This window comes from Urocitellus parryii, chromosome 1 (assembly GCF_045843805.1).
Source record: "Urocitellus parryii isolate mUroPar1 chromosome 1, mUroPar1.hap1, whole genome shotgun sequence".
NCBI lineage: Eukaryota > Metazoa > Chordata > Mammalia > Rodentia > Sciuridae > Urocitellus > Urocitellus parryii.
In genome coordinates, this window is record NC_135531.1 from 18,596,641 (window position 1) to 18,613,929 (window position 17,289).

The following is a 17,289-nucleotide window of genomic DNA, read 5'->3' on the forward strand; positions in this document are numbered from 1 at the left end:
GAAGATGCAGGACAATTAGAACTTTCATATATTACTATCAAGAGTTTAAAATGATACAAGATAGAAGCATTGGTATTTCTGAAATGTGTTTAGTCTGCATTCATGTATGATTGATAGTTTTTCTAATTATAGAATTATAGGTTGAATAATTTTGTCAAGATTTTGGAGGCATTGTTCCCTTGTTTCTTCTTAAGGATGTGTCTTCATTAATTATGCTCTACACTCCTTGGGCCCCTTTTAGTCTAATTTGTCAACTTGGGAGCTTTTCTTGTTTTATTGATTTGATTTCCTTTTTTCTTTGGTTTCTCCTTTTTTTTCCTTGGAACTTACATTTTTAGAAATTGGACCTTCCAGGCTGATTTAATTGTCTTACTTTCCTGTTTTCCATCTGTCTTTTGTTTCATTTTCTGAAAAACTTTTCCTAAACTTTTTCTTGCAACACTACTATTAAATTTCTAATAATACATTTTTAATTTGTAAGAGATGGCTTTTGTCAAAGAATCTGATCTCCCTGCCTGCAGTGAATTCTGTTTTTATTTCATGGGTAGAGTATCTTTTCTTATCTCTGAGGATGTAAGTGATTTGAGTTTTTCTTTGCCCATACTGTTTGTTCAGGTTACTATTTCTCTTTGTTTTGATTTTTAACTTTCATTCATTAGAATTGTTTGTATTTTGGTAGGCACCCTGGTTGCTGCTCATATTTATATGAAGACTCAAAAAAAAAAAAAAAAAAAAAAAAAACAACCAAACCATTTTTTGGAGGGGGGAGAGTCCTGGGGATTGAACCCAGAGGCACTTAACCACTGAGCCACATATCCAGCTCTTTTTATTTTTTGAGAGGGCATCTTGGTAAGTTGCTTAGGGCCTCACAAAGTTGCTGAGGCTGGGCTTGAACTTGCAATCCTCCTACCTCAGCCTCCCAAATCACTAGGAATAAGGTGTATGCTGCCACAACTGCTCAAAAAATATTTTTGTTTGGAACTTAGCTTTGCTTAGAGCGGACTCACTGACTTATTGGGTAATAGGGTGAGCTATCTTGATGGCAAACTCCTACTGTTATTTTAGCTATTTTATCTTAATCTGTTCATATACCCACACAGATTTGTTTAGACTTCTGCCTGGTGAGTCTTCATCTGGCTGTCAGTATCCTGGGAACTGAATAGGGACAATGAGGCACAGTATAGCAGTCCCATTTTTGGTATGGCATTCCCCAATCTCAAGTCTTCCAAGATCCCTCAGTCAAGAAGTATTCTGTTCTACTTTTCCAGAACATAAATCTCTCTTCTGCTGCCAGAGTGAACAAAGGTAGTCCTCCTTGAGACTTAATATTTAGCTCTCTTAGGTCTTCTAAGTCAGTTGCCATCATCTACCTGCTTTCCAGCTTCCAAAACTTTAGGGTGTTACTACATTTTCTTTTCTTGTGTGTGTGTATGTGTGTGTGTGTGTGTGTGTGTGTGTCTGTGTATGTGTGTGTCATTGTACATCTATCACTTTTTTTAAAAAAATCTGTTTTCTCTTATTTTAGAAATATTTCAAGAGGTAAAACAAAGGAAAATCTACTTTTAACTGGAATTCCTAATATTCTTCCAGTAGATCTTTAGTTAAATGAATAATGATCATTCATTAACAATAACAGTAACAATAATGATAATTGTTACTCCTATTTTCCTTTTATGCCTTACAGAAAACTGAGACAGTTTTACAAAAAGACCACTTACTTTCTTATTAGATGGTTATTATATACAATCGATGGTGTTGTTCTGATCCTAAGGAGAGCAGAACATATCAGTCCTTGGCAGTACAGTTTTGGTTGTATTTCTGTCCAGGTAACATACAACACAACTCTAAGTGGTAAAGATGTCATTCGTCACTGGAGCTGGACCTCGGACATGCCTTTGGAGTGTGCTACTCATCACGTGGGAATTAGATGCTACATTGACTATCCTCTTTTCTCTGGTCGCAAAGAATGGAGTGACTGGAGCCCAGTGAAGAACATCTCTTGTAAGCTCGTATTTGAAAATTTGTTTCAAATGCATTAGGTTTCTCAAGGGTAAGGTGTAGTTTACGAATTCAGTTCTTTGAACCCCAGTGGCTTCAGGAGGTTCATCTGAAGAGCTTCCAATCCTGGCATCCCAGGAGATCTGGATTGGAAAAGTCCGAGATAGATTCCATGAATCTACTTTAAAATTATTAGGAAATTCTTTTAAAGTGATCAGATAAATATTAATATTTGAAAGTCACCAACATAGGCATTGAAGAATAAAAATTGTATGTTGGTGGAAATGAGATCAAAGTCTATATTTTTAAGAAATGGTTCCCAATCTTTGGTCCATAGAACAGATCCATGCAGGCTGCTAGTTATTGTAGGGAACAAGGGAAAACTGCAAGCATACCAAAAATCATCTGAACATCAAATTCATGCATAGGTTGAATGTCATTGAGATAGAATAGGGCCAGAAATTTAATTAACAGTAAAATAAAGTCCTGAAGAGAGGTGGTAATCATTGTGGGTAGACCATTCTAGTGACAATATGGAGAAATGAATCAGAGCCAGGAAAGTAAGTAAATAAGGAGAAATTGGGGCAGTTGAACAAAAGACAATGAAAATGTAATCTGGGACGCTGGGGTTTAGAAAAGAAAAGGGGAAAAGGTGAAAACACTGAAGAGGCAAAATTAGTTTTGGGCAGCTGAGTGGCTCACGGTACCATTCACTGACACAGAAAATGTATAAACAAATTAGTTGGGAAAGAAAAATTTGTTTTTAATATGTTGAGCTTGAGACACTGAAGCATCTGGGTATCAGGGCCTCACAGGCAATTGGAAAGATAAGTTCAACATCCAGATGGGTTGGTGCAGCTGGGGAGGATGTGAAATTAAGATGATTTAGGGAAGGATAATGAGGACCAGTGACACATCCTTTAGAGTTCCTGTGTCTGGGACAGAGGAAGGCCAGGAGCCAGAGGATTAAGAAAAGCACAGTAGCCCAGAAAAGTACAGTGTTAAGGAGCCTAAGAAGAGGGAATTTGAGAAGGAAAACTTTAGACAGCATACCAGATACCCTGGAAGTTGAAGGAAAAAGATGACTGAGACCATTGGATTGAACAGTGAAGCCACTGAGCCATCTATTAGAACTGTGGGGTAGAAGCCAGACTCTAGTAGAGTGAGAAAGGAGAATAGACTGGCTACTTGAGGGAGTGGTATGGCTTTAACCTACAGAGCTGGAATTAAAGAAAAAATAATTTTAGGATGTGGAATACTTGATCATGTCCAGGCTGATGGAAAGTAAGAAATCTGCCCTAAATACAGAGAGTAATTTCAAAGGAATGGAGTTAGTGATTTGGGAGGGGGGGAGTGCATTTATTGTGTATGTATATAAACCCAATGAATCTGAACTTTTAATTTAATTAAACATTAACCTGTGACTTAGACATTGGTCTTGGTCCACTTCCGTCTTCAACCACTATCCTTTCATAAGTGAAGAAAACCACAGTTTTATTCTATCCTTGTATATGTCTTGCTCCTTTGAAACCTGCATGATAGAATTTATATTTTGGCCAGCATTATTCCAGAATACCTACCAAATATGTTCTGCATATAGTGGGCTATTTAAAAAATCATCTTGGGAAAAATTTTAATATAGAGACTATATATAAAAAGTATATCTAAAATATTTAATTCCTTTTGTTTATTCTAGGGATTCCTGATTCTCAGACCAAGGTTTTCCCCCAAGACAAAGTGATACTTGTAGGCTCAGACATAACATTTTGTTGTGTCAGTCAAGAGAAAGTCTTATTAGCACAGATTGGTCATAAAAACTGTCCCCTTATCCGTCTTGATGGAGGAAATGTTGCAATTGAAATCCATAATATTTCTGCTTCTGCAAATAGTGGAACAAATGTGGTTTTCACGACAGAAGACAACATGTTTGGAACAGTTGTTTTTGCAGGATGTAAGTATATAGTATTAAAGAGAGACTTTCCATTAACTTGTTTTGGTCCTCTGGGAGGCCTTAATTCCTTTTGTATAAGATGATTCTGTTTTGCTCTTACTTCTTTGTTCTTTAATATTAACAATTTACCAAATCCCTAGAATTCTTGCCTGTTTTAAAGCATTTCCTAAGTTTGTTTCCTATAGAACTATTTATATATAATGTGTAGGTTTTGCAATAAGATGTGAAATAACTAACTGCTAATGTTTAACTTCTTAGCAGTTTTGTTGATTCAGGGGTCCTCAGTATATAGTAGTTCTTAATCCTGCATTGCTTAGGAATTATGTAAGTTAATTTTCCACCAATTCAAGTCTAACCCTTTTAAGTACATAAATTTTAAAACTAGGATTTGACACAAAATCTTATAATAACAGAGCATATCTTTTTATTTTTATTTATTTGGTATTTTTGCAAGCTGGGGATTAAATCCAATCCCTATTCATTGTTAGGAAAACACTTTACCACTGAGCTACATTCTCAATGCTTCTCTAATTTTTAAATAACATGTTTGAGGAGAACAGAGTGGCCATCGGATAGGATCGCCATGTTGTGTCCTGTCATTCAGAGGCACCGTTAGTGACATGCTTGCTCCTACAATCTAAAATTGTATATTTCTAGAAGTTGTGGTGGTGGACTATCCTGCCTAAGTGGCTTGGGTTGTGTGTTCGGAATTTTTAGTTTTGACTTTAGGGATTTTTCTGCTTCCTCCCTGTGGCTTCACCTCGAGAAGCAATTCCTTTTTTTCCTGCATTTGGAGTAATCAGTCCTTGAGTTTCATGTAAGGTCTCATGAATAAAGTTGTGAAATGGATTGAGCAGATTTTATGATGATTCTTTAGACTGCTTAGTGATATTTCTTTTACTCTTTTATGAATTTTGTGACAAATCACATTCAGATGCTGATGTAGAGTCCCAAGGGAACAGCAAGATTAGGTGCATTTTTCAATTCATGGTGAGCCTTACTCTCTTTTTATCTTCCCAGTAGTACATTTTGAAATTCCAGGGAAACTGAGGTTCTATCCAGATATAATTTTTATTAAATTATACTTTCTTTTCCAAGGGAACTTTAGGAATTACTTGCAACATTTCTCACGAATGATCTTGGTGTCTAGGATGAGAACCTTTGATAAATGCAGTGAAATTGCTTGATAAGAGAACAAAAAGTGAGCCGTACACTTAAAAGTATGAGTGAAAGGTTGAAACTTTAAAAAGATGAGAATATGTACTCTTTCCAATTTCCACTGGTGTTATTTCAGACAGCGTTTTAATCTTTTACCTTAATAAGCCCTTTTAGTTCATAATTTAACCTTCATTTATAACATCTGATGGTTGAAATATTGTTTGGTATTTGCCAGTTCAGAGCCAGTTGTAGCATTTCCCTCTGGGGTAGCCCTGCAAAACCTACCAGAGCAGGTTTTGTTGTAAATCAGGGATCAAGATTTAGTTATTTTCTTCCCCCTATGGATTGCCTTTTAACCCAAATTTATTAAAAAGAATTTTATAATCATCTTGTTAAAGTCCCCATGAACACACATAGACAATCAAAAACTGCTAGAATTTTTATTGGAATTACATTAAATATATAGATGAATTCAGGAGAATTTTAATTTTTACAACATTGAGTTTTCTAAATCATGAACATGGTATCTCTATATTTGTTGATTTATGTTAATGATATTAAATCTTATATCTTTTGCTAAATTTATTTCTATATGCTTGATGTATTCTGCTGTTACAAAAGTTGCTTTGTTTTTAAGTTTTCATTTTATGTTTGCTGGTATATAAAAATACTTTTACCTTACTGCATTTGATTCTTTTATAAATTTACTCCTTCTGTCTTTCCTTCTGTTTCTTTTTAGTTACATTATTTGAATTTTTAGTATTTCAACTTAATATATATACTAAATACTAGAATAGCATTTTAAATACATTCTAGATCTTTGGTGTGTGATTAAGTTGTTGAAAGTTTGACCTTACACTTAAAACAACTTTTGGAATAGACGGTCAGTATTCAATTGTTAAACTTTCAATAAACACTCATTAGTCCTCTTAATGTTAAAATGTCATCAAAGGACTTTATTCTTATATCTATGAAAAATATGTAAATTTTTCTAATTTAGGTTAATAAACTAAAAAACTTTTAAAATTTTGTTTTTTTAAAAAATAAAATTATTTTACAGAATATTTTGAACAATAGGTACTTGTTTTTTAAAAATACTTTCACCTAAAGTGACAATAGGAAATACCAGTTTCTGTCTGTTTGGTTAAACACAATTATAGAAATATCCATTTCTGTAATACCTAATGTCAGACTATAGCATTTTCATTTATCACTGTAACATTCTCACAAAACAAGCAAAACTGCCTTTTTTCCTTTTCTAGTCCTGCCCCAGCAAAACCAGGAGAACAATTTTTATAACATGACTTAGGGTGACTTTTAATGTACTTAGTACTTCTTTTCAGTTCACAATATACAGATGATAACCGATGATAATTTAATTTTTCCTAACTTGTTGGATACATATTTCTTTGAGAATTTTGGTAAACTCTGAAATAGGATTTAAGAAAAAAAGTGATGATTTTGTTGGGAATTTCTGAATGAAGAGGCACTTTTTGGTTTACCTTAATCCATCATTTCTCATGTTACAGCAGGATGAAGATTCCTGTATTGTTCAGCTGTAAAATGAAAATAGTAAATTACTTTTTAAGGAAATAGTGCACAATGTCATTAACATATTATAGAACATTACATTTTCAGCAAAAAAATATATGTAATTGTATGTAATATTTTTTTTCCTCTTTCTGTTAGATCCACCTGATAGTCCCCAAAAACTGAACTGTGAGACACATGATTTAAAAGAGATTATATGTAGCTGGAATCCAGGAAGACCGACAGCATTGGTGGGCCCTCGAAATACCAGTTACACTTTATTTGAAAGGTAATGGTAGGATGTCATCTGGTGGATGTGACATAGGGAAGTGTTCTGTTTTATTCCTATTGTGAGCAAGATATGAAACTGAATATGCCATATAAAATTGTATGTACTGTAAAAACTGTAGCATAACCACATATAGATTCAATGTCATGTCTCTTAAAGTCTAGATGGAAGGACCCCCAGATGTGATCAGTTTTTTCCTGGGTTATTTGGCCAATTATTTCCTATAGTATACACAGCTTCTCTGAGTGTATAATATATCCTTAATTAGAAAAATAAACTTTATGTAAAGAATAATTATTAGAAACTTGCTTATTCATTTTTTCCTGCAATATTTATCTCTTTTAATTTATAGTTTTTCAGGAAAATATGTTAAATTTAAAAGAGTTGAAGCACTTACAAATGAAAACTACCAGTTACTCTTCCAAATGCTTCCAAATCAAGAAATATATAATTTTACTCTGAATGCTCGCAATCCTCTGGGGCGATCGGCATCTTCAATATTAGTTAACATAACTGAAAGAGGTAAGCTGTGGCATCAACCAGTGTCTTAAAAATAATTAAGAAGTAGTGAAGTGCCTTGGGGTTAACAACAATGCTTCTAGGGATTACCAATTATTTAGAGTTCCTCAATTTTACAATTTTAAGAGCTTTAAAATTAATAATTTCTCATTTTACACGTTATTGACTTTAAATATAAATTTGAATTAGTCATTTTAAATAGAACCTAGTTTTGTCTAAGAGTTCTTGATTTCTGAAAAGTTGTTTGCCCAATTTTTAAAAACTTTTATTTTAAAATAATTTTTGACTCCCAGGTTGTTGCAAAATTAATGAGTTAGAACCTTCCGAAACTTTCCCCTGACTTTCCCTAGTGGTGGCATATTACATACCAGTACAATATCTAAATCAGGAATTCAACACTGGTATAATACTCTTACGTAGACCACCGAACTGGACTACTCACCTTGTGCAGTTTTTATGTTATTTATTTATCTGTATGTGTCGGGGTGGGGGAATCTGTGGCAGTTTATCCCTGTAAAGCTTCAGGTAACCACCATCCCAGTGAAGATTCAGAACTGCTCTGACACTACAAAGACCTTTCATGTACACACACAAACACTTGGCATCCCTGTCCTTTACAACAGCTGACTGTTCTTTATCTCAGTTTTGTCATTTTGAGAATGTTATAAAAGTGAAATAATACTGAGTGTAACCTTTTGAAGTTGGCTTTTTTTTTTTTTTTAACTAAGGATTAGAGTTAAATCCTGGAGATTCATCCACATAGTTTTGTTATCAATAGTGATGGTTTCTGAATTTTTACCATCCCTATGAATAGATAGCTTAAAATAGACATAAATTATTGATGTTGGCATTCATTCCTGAGGTCACTCCATGTGCATTAGCTCCATGCCAGGTATATAATCTGCTGAGCAGGGCACAGAGACCTTCTTTTAGGGACTCACAGTCAGGGGAGAAAGGGCTTCAATCAAGTGCATTATCAGATAGCCTGGCTAGTGATGGGGACGATCCTGTTGCCTTATTTGCAAATATGAGTCAGATTTATTCACTATTTCTTCCTGTCACTTTTATTTCCTGATTCCTTCTATGATTGAAAGGCTACATTTTGGAGTTAAATGGTAGTGTTTGTATTTGTTTGCCTTTTGCCATTGCAACCTTTTATCCCACATAATTCTTTCCCACCACTTACGTTGGCCTATATGTGATCATCACAGTGATGTGTGAGGTTCTCACTGTGCCTTCATTTCTGCCAAAACTCCATCCTGAAAGGTTTTCTACATCTCTTCTGCCGGTTTTACTCAAACGCTCCATGTGAAGCTCACCTTATATCCTACCTTCTCTGTAAGACTTCTCCTTCTGTTGTACATTTAAATCCCTGTGGCACCTGACTTTTGTACCATGCATCTAGGGCCTACCATTTTTGCTCTTGTCAGTTTGTTTGTTTATCATCCTCCCATGGTGTACATTAGAAATTCCTTAAAGGTAGAGACTGACCTTACCAACTTTTAGTATCCTCAATACCAGCTGAAGAACCTTGAGTGTGCTTGGTGATTAAAAAATGTTGATATAATGTCAGCAGCAGAAGTGAAATTTATGCAGAAGTGAAAATTATGCAGAAGTGAAATTTATTATGATTTCAAGCAATGAAATTGAAGATGCTGTCAAAAGCCTACCAAAAAAGAAAAGCCCACAGGACCAAATGGATTCTCAGCCAAGTGCTACCAGACCTTCAAAGAAGAATGAACACCAATCCTTTTCAAATTATTGCAAGAAATAGAAAAGGAGGGAACCCTTCCAAACTCATTCTATGAAGTTAGTATCACCCTGACACCCAAACCAACCAAAGACATAGCAAGGAAAGAAAACTTCAGACCTGTATCCCTAATAAACATAGATGCAAAAATTCTTAAGAAAATTCTGGAAAACCACATACAAAAACATATTAAAAAGATAGTGTACCATGACCAATTGGGTTTCATTCCAGGGGTGCAAAATTGGTTCAGCATATGGGAGTCAATAAATGTAATTCGTCGCGTCAATAGATTTAAAGACAAGAATCATATGATTATCTCAATAGATGCAGAAAAAGCATCTGACAAAATACAACACTCCTTTATGTTCAAAACATCAAAAAACAAAACAAAACAACAGCAAAAAAACAGGGATAGTAGGAATATACCTCAACATTCTAAAAACTATATATGCTAAACTAAAGGCCTTTAAAAACTGGAACAAAATAGGGATGCCCTCTTTCACCACTTCCATTCAACATAGTCCTTGAAATCCTTCCCAGAACAATTAGGAGGGAAAAAAGGATTCGAATCGGAAAAGAAGAACTCAAACTATCCCTATTTGCTGGTGACATTAATCTATATATAGAAGACCTAAAAAAAACTCTACCAGAAAGCTTCTAGAACTTATAAATGAATTTATCAGTGTAGCAGGATACAAAATCAACACCCCATAAAACAGTAGCATTCCTATACACCAATCATGAATCCACTGAAAGAAAAATTAGTAAAATTATTCCATTCACAACAGCCTTAAAAAAAATACTTGGGAATCAGTCTAACAAAAGAGGTGAAAGACCTCTACAATGAAAAGTACAGAACACTAAAGAAAGAAATTGAAGAAGACCTTAGAAGATGAAACCATCTCCCATGTTCTTGGTTAGGCAGAATTTATATAATCCAAATGGGTATACTCCCAAAGGTGTTATACAGATTTAGTAACAACTCCTATAAAAATTCCAATAACATTCTTCATAGAAATAGAAAAAGCCGTCATGAAATTCATTTGGAAAAACAAAAGAGTTCTAGAATAGCCAAAGCAGTCCTTAGTGAGAAAAGGGAATTAGGAGGTATCACAATACCTGGCCTTAATTATATTACAGAACTACAGTAACAATGCAGCATGGTATTGGCACAAAAACAGACATGTAGACCAGAGATTCAGAATAGAAGACACAGAGACAAACCCACATAAATACAGTTATCCTAAACAAAAGATAAGTAAGCAGGAGAAAAGATAGTCTTATCAACAAATGGTGCTGGGAAAACTGGAACTCATATGTAGCAGAATGAAATTGAACCCCTATCTCTCACCCTGTACAAAACTCAACTCAAGGTGGATCAAGGACCTAGGCATTAGACCAGAGTCCTGTGCCTAACAGAAGAAAATGTAGGTCCAGCTCTCCATCATATCAGCTTAGAAACTGACTTCTCAACAAGACTGCTAAAGCACAAGAAGGAAAATCAAGGATCAATAAATGGGATGGTATCAAACTCAAAAGCTTCTTCATAGCAAAGGAAACAATCAAGAAATTGAAGAGAGCCTTCAAAATGGGAGGAAATCTTTACCATTTGTAATCATATAGAGCATTGATCTCCAGGATATACAAAGAACTCACAAAAACTGAACACTAAAACAAACAAACAAATATAAAAACTAAATATCCCCGTCAATGAATGGGCAAAAGAACTGAACAGACACTTCACAGAAAACGAAATACAAATGGTCAAAAAATATATGAAAAAATGTTCCACATCTGTAACAATTAGATAAATGCAAACTTAAACTATACCAAGATTCCATCTCACTCCAGTCAGAATGGCAATTACCAAAAACACAAGTAACAATAAATGTCGGTGAGGAAGTGGGGAACAAAGTTTCATTCATACATTGTTGGTGGGAATACAAATTGGTGCAATCACTCTGGAAAGCAGTATGGAGATTCCTCAGGAAACTTTGAATGGAACCACTCTTTGACCCAGTTAGCACACTTCTCGGTTTATACCCAAAGGTTTTTAAATCAGCATACCAGAGTGAAACTGCGACATCAGTGTTTATAGCAGCTCAATTCACAATAGTCTAGGTGCTCTTCAACAGATGAATAGATAAAGAAAATGTGGTGTATATACACAATGGAATATTTCTCAGCCTTAAAGAAGAATGAAATGATGGCATTTGTCAGTAAATGGATGGAACTAGACACTACCATGCTAAGTGAAATATGCCAATCCCCCAAAACCAAAGGTAGAATGTTTTCTGATATGTGGATACTGACACATGTAAGGTGGGAAGGGAAAGAAGAATAGAAGTTCATTAGATTAGACTGAGGGGAATGAAGGGAAGGGAAAAGAACAGGAGAGACAGTAGCATGAATCAGACATAACTTTCCAGTGTACATGTATGAATATATGACCAGTGAAACTCCTCATCATGTACAACTGCAAGAATGGGATCCTGATTTGAATAAGTTATACTCTGTGTATGTGTAATATGTCAGAATATGCTTTACTGTCATGTATATATAAAAAGAACAAATTTTTAAAAATAAGGAAAATAGTATGCACAATCAGGCTGATGTAAACACTACCATTTCTCCTTTCCAAATGTGTGCATTCTAGAAATGGTAATAAGTTACTAGACCTCAGGAATTTGTTTTGTTGTAAATTGTATGGAACATATTATTTGGATTTGATTTTGCATGATTGTTTTCACTTTTATTCTATTTTCTTTTAAACTTACATCCGTCCCCATACTGGGCTTTGATCTCTTAAACTTTTTAGATGATATGTGGGCTAACTCAAGTCAGACATCTTTTGAGAAAAAAGAAAAAACAAAAAAAAAATCCACTTTTTAAAAGCTAACATTTTTTTCTTCTTCAAAAAAGAAAGTAAGTAAGTTTGTGGATCCCACAGAATGCCGCGTAGAATATTGTTCTTCAGCACTAATGATACCTCCTGGATTTTTGTTTTCTTTGGTTCTTTGCATATTTGGAGATAGTGGTACATCTTTAAACAAATGTTTAAGGGAGTATTAAAATTTCTATTTACAGTTTCTCCCCATACTCCTACTTCATTCAAAGTGAAGGATATTAATTCAACAGCTGTTACACTTTTTTGGCATTTACCAGGCAACTTTGCAAAGATTAATCTGTTATGTGAAATTGAAATTAATAAAGCTAATTCAGCACAAGACTTGGTAAGTAAGATTTGTCTCCAAACATCCCTTTTGGTTATTCTGGGTAAAACACTTAGTATTTAAAGAAAAGTAAGTAAATTCATATGTGCAAGCACTCAGATTATCTATTACAGTTATTTTCTAAGAACCAAGAAAGACATTACATATCAGTATAATATTAATACTCTATTTAGTTCACAAAAGCAATTATAATGCTGGGTATTATAGAATGGTAAGTTTAGCTTTACTACTCAGAATGCTCCCAGGTCTAGTGTATAGCACCTGCCATGTACCTGGTGCTCAACGAGTTTGTGAGTGAGTCAATAGTTTTTGTTGTAGACTTTAGTGTCGGTTAATGAACTAATTGGCACCAAAGAATAAAAGTGATTTTTTTTAATTGAAAAGTAAAACAATGGGACCAAATCATAATTGGTAATTATAAGGCAAAACATGATTTTTCAGTACATGTTAAGTATTTAGGTTGACTTTTCTATCTTGTAATGTGGGTTAAATTTAAAATGACTAATGTTATACTTAAATATTCACTGGTTTCTAGAAATTCTGTCAAAACGACAAAATGTATTCTGAAAATCTTCCTTGTAATAAGTGCAGAGGCTTTCTTGAGGCATGCAGATTCCAAAATTTGTTTAGAACTACTTCATTTAAATTTTACTGGTTTAGTTTAAATAAGTTGTTGCAGGACTATTTATAGGATGACTAGTGCCATAATAGAGGTCCTAAGTGACACAGAAACAGAGATGCATAAAAGTCAATGTCTGCTTCCAGGAAGCTTTCAAATACCTTCTGAATGATATTATTTAATCCTCAAGATCATCTCAGACTAGTGATTGCATGGTCACTAGTCATTGACTCATTATCACAACTTGCATCTGCTACACAACTTAATTAACCATTATAACTTAGATCCAGTATTCAGATTTAAAAGACACCACAATATTTTATTGCTACAATGTAGCATAATTTTATTGACTTGACATTTCATGAGAATTAAAATGTTATAATAGATTAACCCTATTTGGTATTATAATTGCAAACTGTTATGGCCTTTTTAAGTCAATATAGGTTATAAATGTAGGAGGTTTCTTACAAAAAAAATCTGTGTATATGAGTACATAGATGCATTCATACACACATGACATATACATGTACCTGTTTATTTGTTTTCAAAAAGCGGAATGTCACAATCAAAGGACTAGAAAATTCAAGTTATCTGGTTGCTGTGGACAAATTAAATCCATACACTATATATACCTTTCGGATTCGTTGTTCTGCTGAAACTTTCTGGAAATGGAGCAAATGGAGCAATGAGAAAAAACATTTGACCACAGAAGCCAGTAAGTTAATGAAGAGGCTTGTGACTGCTTATGATTTGGGGGAGATGGGAAGATGTGAGAGAGGCACCCAGGGACCACTCATAGACAACCTTAAGGGTGATTTGTGTTTTATAGAAGTTGAGAATTTAGGTCTTCTGTTTCTTTTTCTAAGTAGATGCTACTGAACTGCCTCACATTATATTGAAATTTCCAAATATCCTACACAAAGAAATGCAAGCACCACCACCTCAATTATATTATCCACTGATGTATACAAGGCCTCTTCAAATACTAAATTTTAAATCTTCTTCCTAGTTCCTTCAAAGGGACCAGATACTTGGAGAGAATGGAGTTCTGATGGAAAAAACCTAATAATCTACTGGAAGGTAAATATCTAATTTAAATAGCTTTATTGTGCTCCCATGTGTAACTTGCATATGATACTCCCATGTGTAACTTGCATATGATACTTGGCTGTCAAGGGGCCAAGACTTCCAAGATTGGCTAAGTTGGCAGCATTGCTGAGATCTAACCTGACTCCTAAGACTCCCGGGCTCCTCATTCACTCCTAATTCACCAGGATCCTTGTATTGAGGATCCTCTGTCTCCGTTCTGAGCTCTCTTGACTCTCATTTTATGAGGTCTGTGAAGAACCTAAGAATTTCTCCTTTGTTTTAGTCAGAAACTTAGAGCCGTAAACCATAGAGTCCCAAGTGTGGGTTACATTTTTGTTTTATGAGCAGTGGACCCCAAACAGTGCCATATAAATTTGTGCAGTTGTTTCTGAAGCAGTTTGAACAATTGAAGTGAAGTGTGAAGTTCATTTCTTTTTTAAGTCAACTTTTGGGAATCCATGTTGAAGAATTAATGAAATGTGAAAAAGGAAAAAAATGAAAAAAATATGGTACAAAGACATTCAATAAAATGTTATTTTAGTATTGTGAAAAAGTGGGAACAACTTAAATTCCATTTGTTTAAGACATATTCAGATATTCTGGTGAAAATGGTACATGAAATATAAAGCCATTAAAATGTATGTAATTATTAATATAGAAAAGTGAAAAAAGTATAAAATTGTGTAGTATGATTAGAATCATATTTAAGGGAACTTCTTTTCAGTTCATATGGCAGACTTGAAATTAAGATAAGTTACACCATTTAATAACATCATCACAAGTCATGCTGGAGTCATTAATTGAAAAAATAACAATAAATAAAACTCTACACCTAGAAAAATACCTTAAAAGAGAGATTAAAATACAAGAGTATCCAAAAGGTGGGAAAGTAGGAGATTTTTTTCTTTGCATTTTTTATATATTTTCCAATTTTCTGTAGTGAACATGTACTACTTTAAAATGAGAAAACAGTGCATAATACCACAATTTTTAATGTTTTGTATAGAGCAGTGCCTCTGACACTTTATAATTTTCCTTCTGAAATTGTGAAGATAAATATAGTTTTGTATTTACTCAATTTTTAAATTTCTGGGTGCTTGTAATACTTAGCGTAGGGATGGATGGCTGCTTTTGCTTCAGTATCACTTTTGCTGATATAGCCAGCTCTTAGTGGACTGGAAACCTGTTTCGTGGTCTTGACCACTTTGTCTTTTCTAATGTGACTGTTATGTGATCACATCATCTGCTTCAGACTTGACGACCTTGCCTCATTGCAGCTGCTTTTTGCAAGTATTTACTACCAATTTATTTTTCTGTTTTCTTAGCCTTTACCGGTTAATGAAGCTAATGGAAAAATACTTTCCTATAATGTATCATGTTCATCAAATGAAGAAACACAATCCCTTTCTGAGATCCCTGATCCTCAACACAAAGCAGAAATACAACTTGATAAAAATGACTACATCATCAGTGTGGTGGCAAAAAATTCAGTTGGTTCATCTCCACCTTCTAAAATCGCTAGTATGGAAATTCCAAATGGTAAGTACTTAAGACAACTTGGAGTATAAGAACAGAAAAATAAAGTAAAAAATGTCTATGTTACTTGCTTCTATGTACTGACATATATCATGTATGGAGGAATAAGCAGATTAATGTCTAATATTCACTGAGAGCAGTCATTAGTATTGACTTGAAGCATTGTACACTTATAAAATTATTACTGTTTCCACTTTATCACATAATGTTAAGAATTATGGTTATGGATAGTACTCTCATTAAGAAATAATTTTAACTTTTTATTCAAGTACTGTTTTCAAATCTCTCTCCAAGATGACAGGAGCCTATTCTGTCAGCCAGGCTGTTTTACAAACTATCAGGCAGAAGAAGAATATTTGTTTTAATTGGTAATTTTGTTGATAAGAAAGTCTTCCTAAAGCCTAAATTAGATCTTTAATACAGGCTTTGGGGAAAGAAAAAAAAAACAACAATTGTAGTGAAATTTAAAAATTATAAGTGTCTTCCTTTAAATTTTACAGATTACCAATGATTACCGTACTCCTCCTTAGCTTCTACCTGGACAGCTTTTTGAATCACGGTTTTAAATTACCACTCCACCTCTTTTTCCAGTGAACCTCTTCCAACTGATTTTCTGGCCCCCTTCTGCTGTGCTGTCCATATGGGAGCACCTTTTTCTAGTACCCACTCCTAGAGGAAGGAAAGCAGGGTCCAGTCAGGGTCTGCCCAGTGTCTTTCCAACACTGGCTCCTTTCTTAGCCAGTAGGAGGAAGGAGGAAGGACTAGGGAAAGCACAGTACATTTCAGAGACGTAAAACGCTGGCCTGAGCTGAGATAACAGGACAGGCTGGAGAGGGCCTCAGGGAGCCCTGTGGCATATACCTGAAGGTTAGGTCAGGACAGGCTGGCTACTGGCCCTGCATTAGGCCTGCCTCCCACCCCCACAGGGGAGCTCTGTGAACCTTCCTGAGAAGATAACCTGCTGATTTTGATCTTTTATCTCACCCTTACCACCAGAGGCCACAGCTGTGTTGTCCTGTAACTCAGAAGCTCTAATCCTACCTGTGTCTTTAGAAAGAGAGTTCACAGGGCTAACTGGTCTGGTCATCAGCCCCCAGAGAAAGCCACAGCCCCTGACCCCCATTGCTCCCTGAGGGCCCCTTCCTGACTCAGCCACCTCAGGTCAGGTTCAGTTGTGCCTTTGAATCACACTGAGCCAAAAACCTGGTGTCTGTCCAAAGCCGTCTATATTCTAAGCCAGTTTGTTGTCTTATGTTCAGCAGTGGCTCCTTTATGAATGTAAATATGTTCAAAGATTTTTTTTGTGTTTTTTTTCCCCACTAAATCCTTAAATCAATTGAGAAATTACTTTTTTCTCCTGTTACTATGGGAAACTTCCCTCTCCCTTTGATTACATTGCCCTGCACCCCCGTCCCACTGGCCTCAGGCCCCACCCCTCATCTAGGCACAGATTTGGCAGAAGTCTAAACCAGGGCACCCACAGGGCCCCTAGTGCTATCCCTTGGGTCCCCGCCTCTGCCATGCATGCCTCAGTCTTCCAGGGGTCACTGTGGAGGCTGGCCCACTGCTCAGCCACTGTCCCTTTCCAGTCTTCACCACACCAGCACATTCCTCCTC

The 17,289-nt window shown here is 35.2% G+C and overlaps 1 protein-coding gene across 5 annotated transcripts in view; it reads left to right on the forward strand.

Annotated features, from left to right (window-relative positions):
* The window catches only part of Lifr (LIF receptor subunit alpha), a 68,604-nt gene that overhangs the window by 38,874 nt on the left and 12,441 nt on the right, over positions 1–17,289 (forward strand). For all 5 annotated transcript variants that reach the window (XR_003301948.2, XM_026401777.2, XM_026401778.2 and 2 more), the window contains 8 exons: positions 1,827–2,001; positions 3,695–3,949; positions 6,797–6,926; positions 7,279–7,448; positions 12,283–12,428; positions 13,600–13,762; positions 14,057–14,127; positions 15,462–15,675. Coding sequence is in view for 4 of the 5 variants with exons in the window: in XM_026401777.2 (XP_026257562.2) it covers positions 1,827–2,001; positions 3,695–3,949; positions 6,797–6,926; positions 7,279–7,448; positions 12,283–12,428; positions 13,600–13,762; positions 14,057–14,127; positions 15,462–15,675 (1,324 nt within the window). In the remaining variant the exon portion in view is untranslated. The remainder of the gene's footprint in view (positions 1–1,826; positions 2,002–3,694; positions 3,950–6,796; positions 6,927–7,278; positions 7,449–12,282; positions 12,429–13,599; positions 13,763–14,056; positions 14,128–15,461; positions 15,676–17,289) is intronic.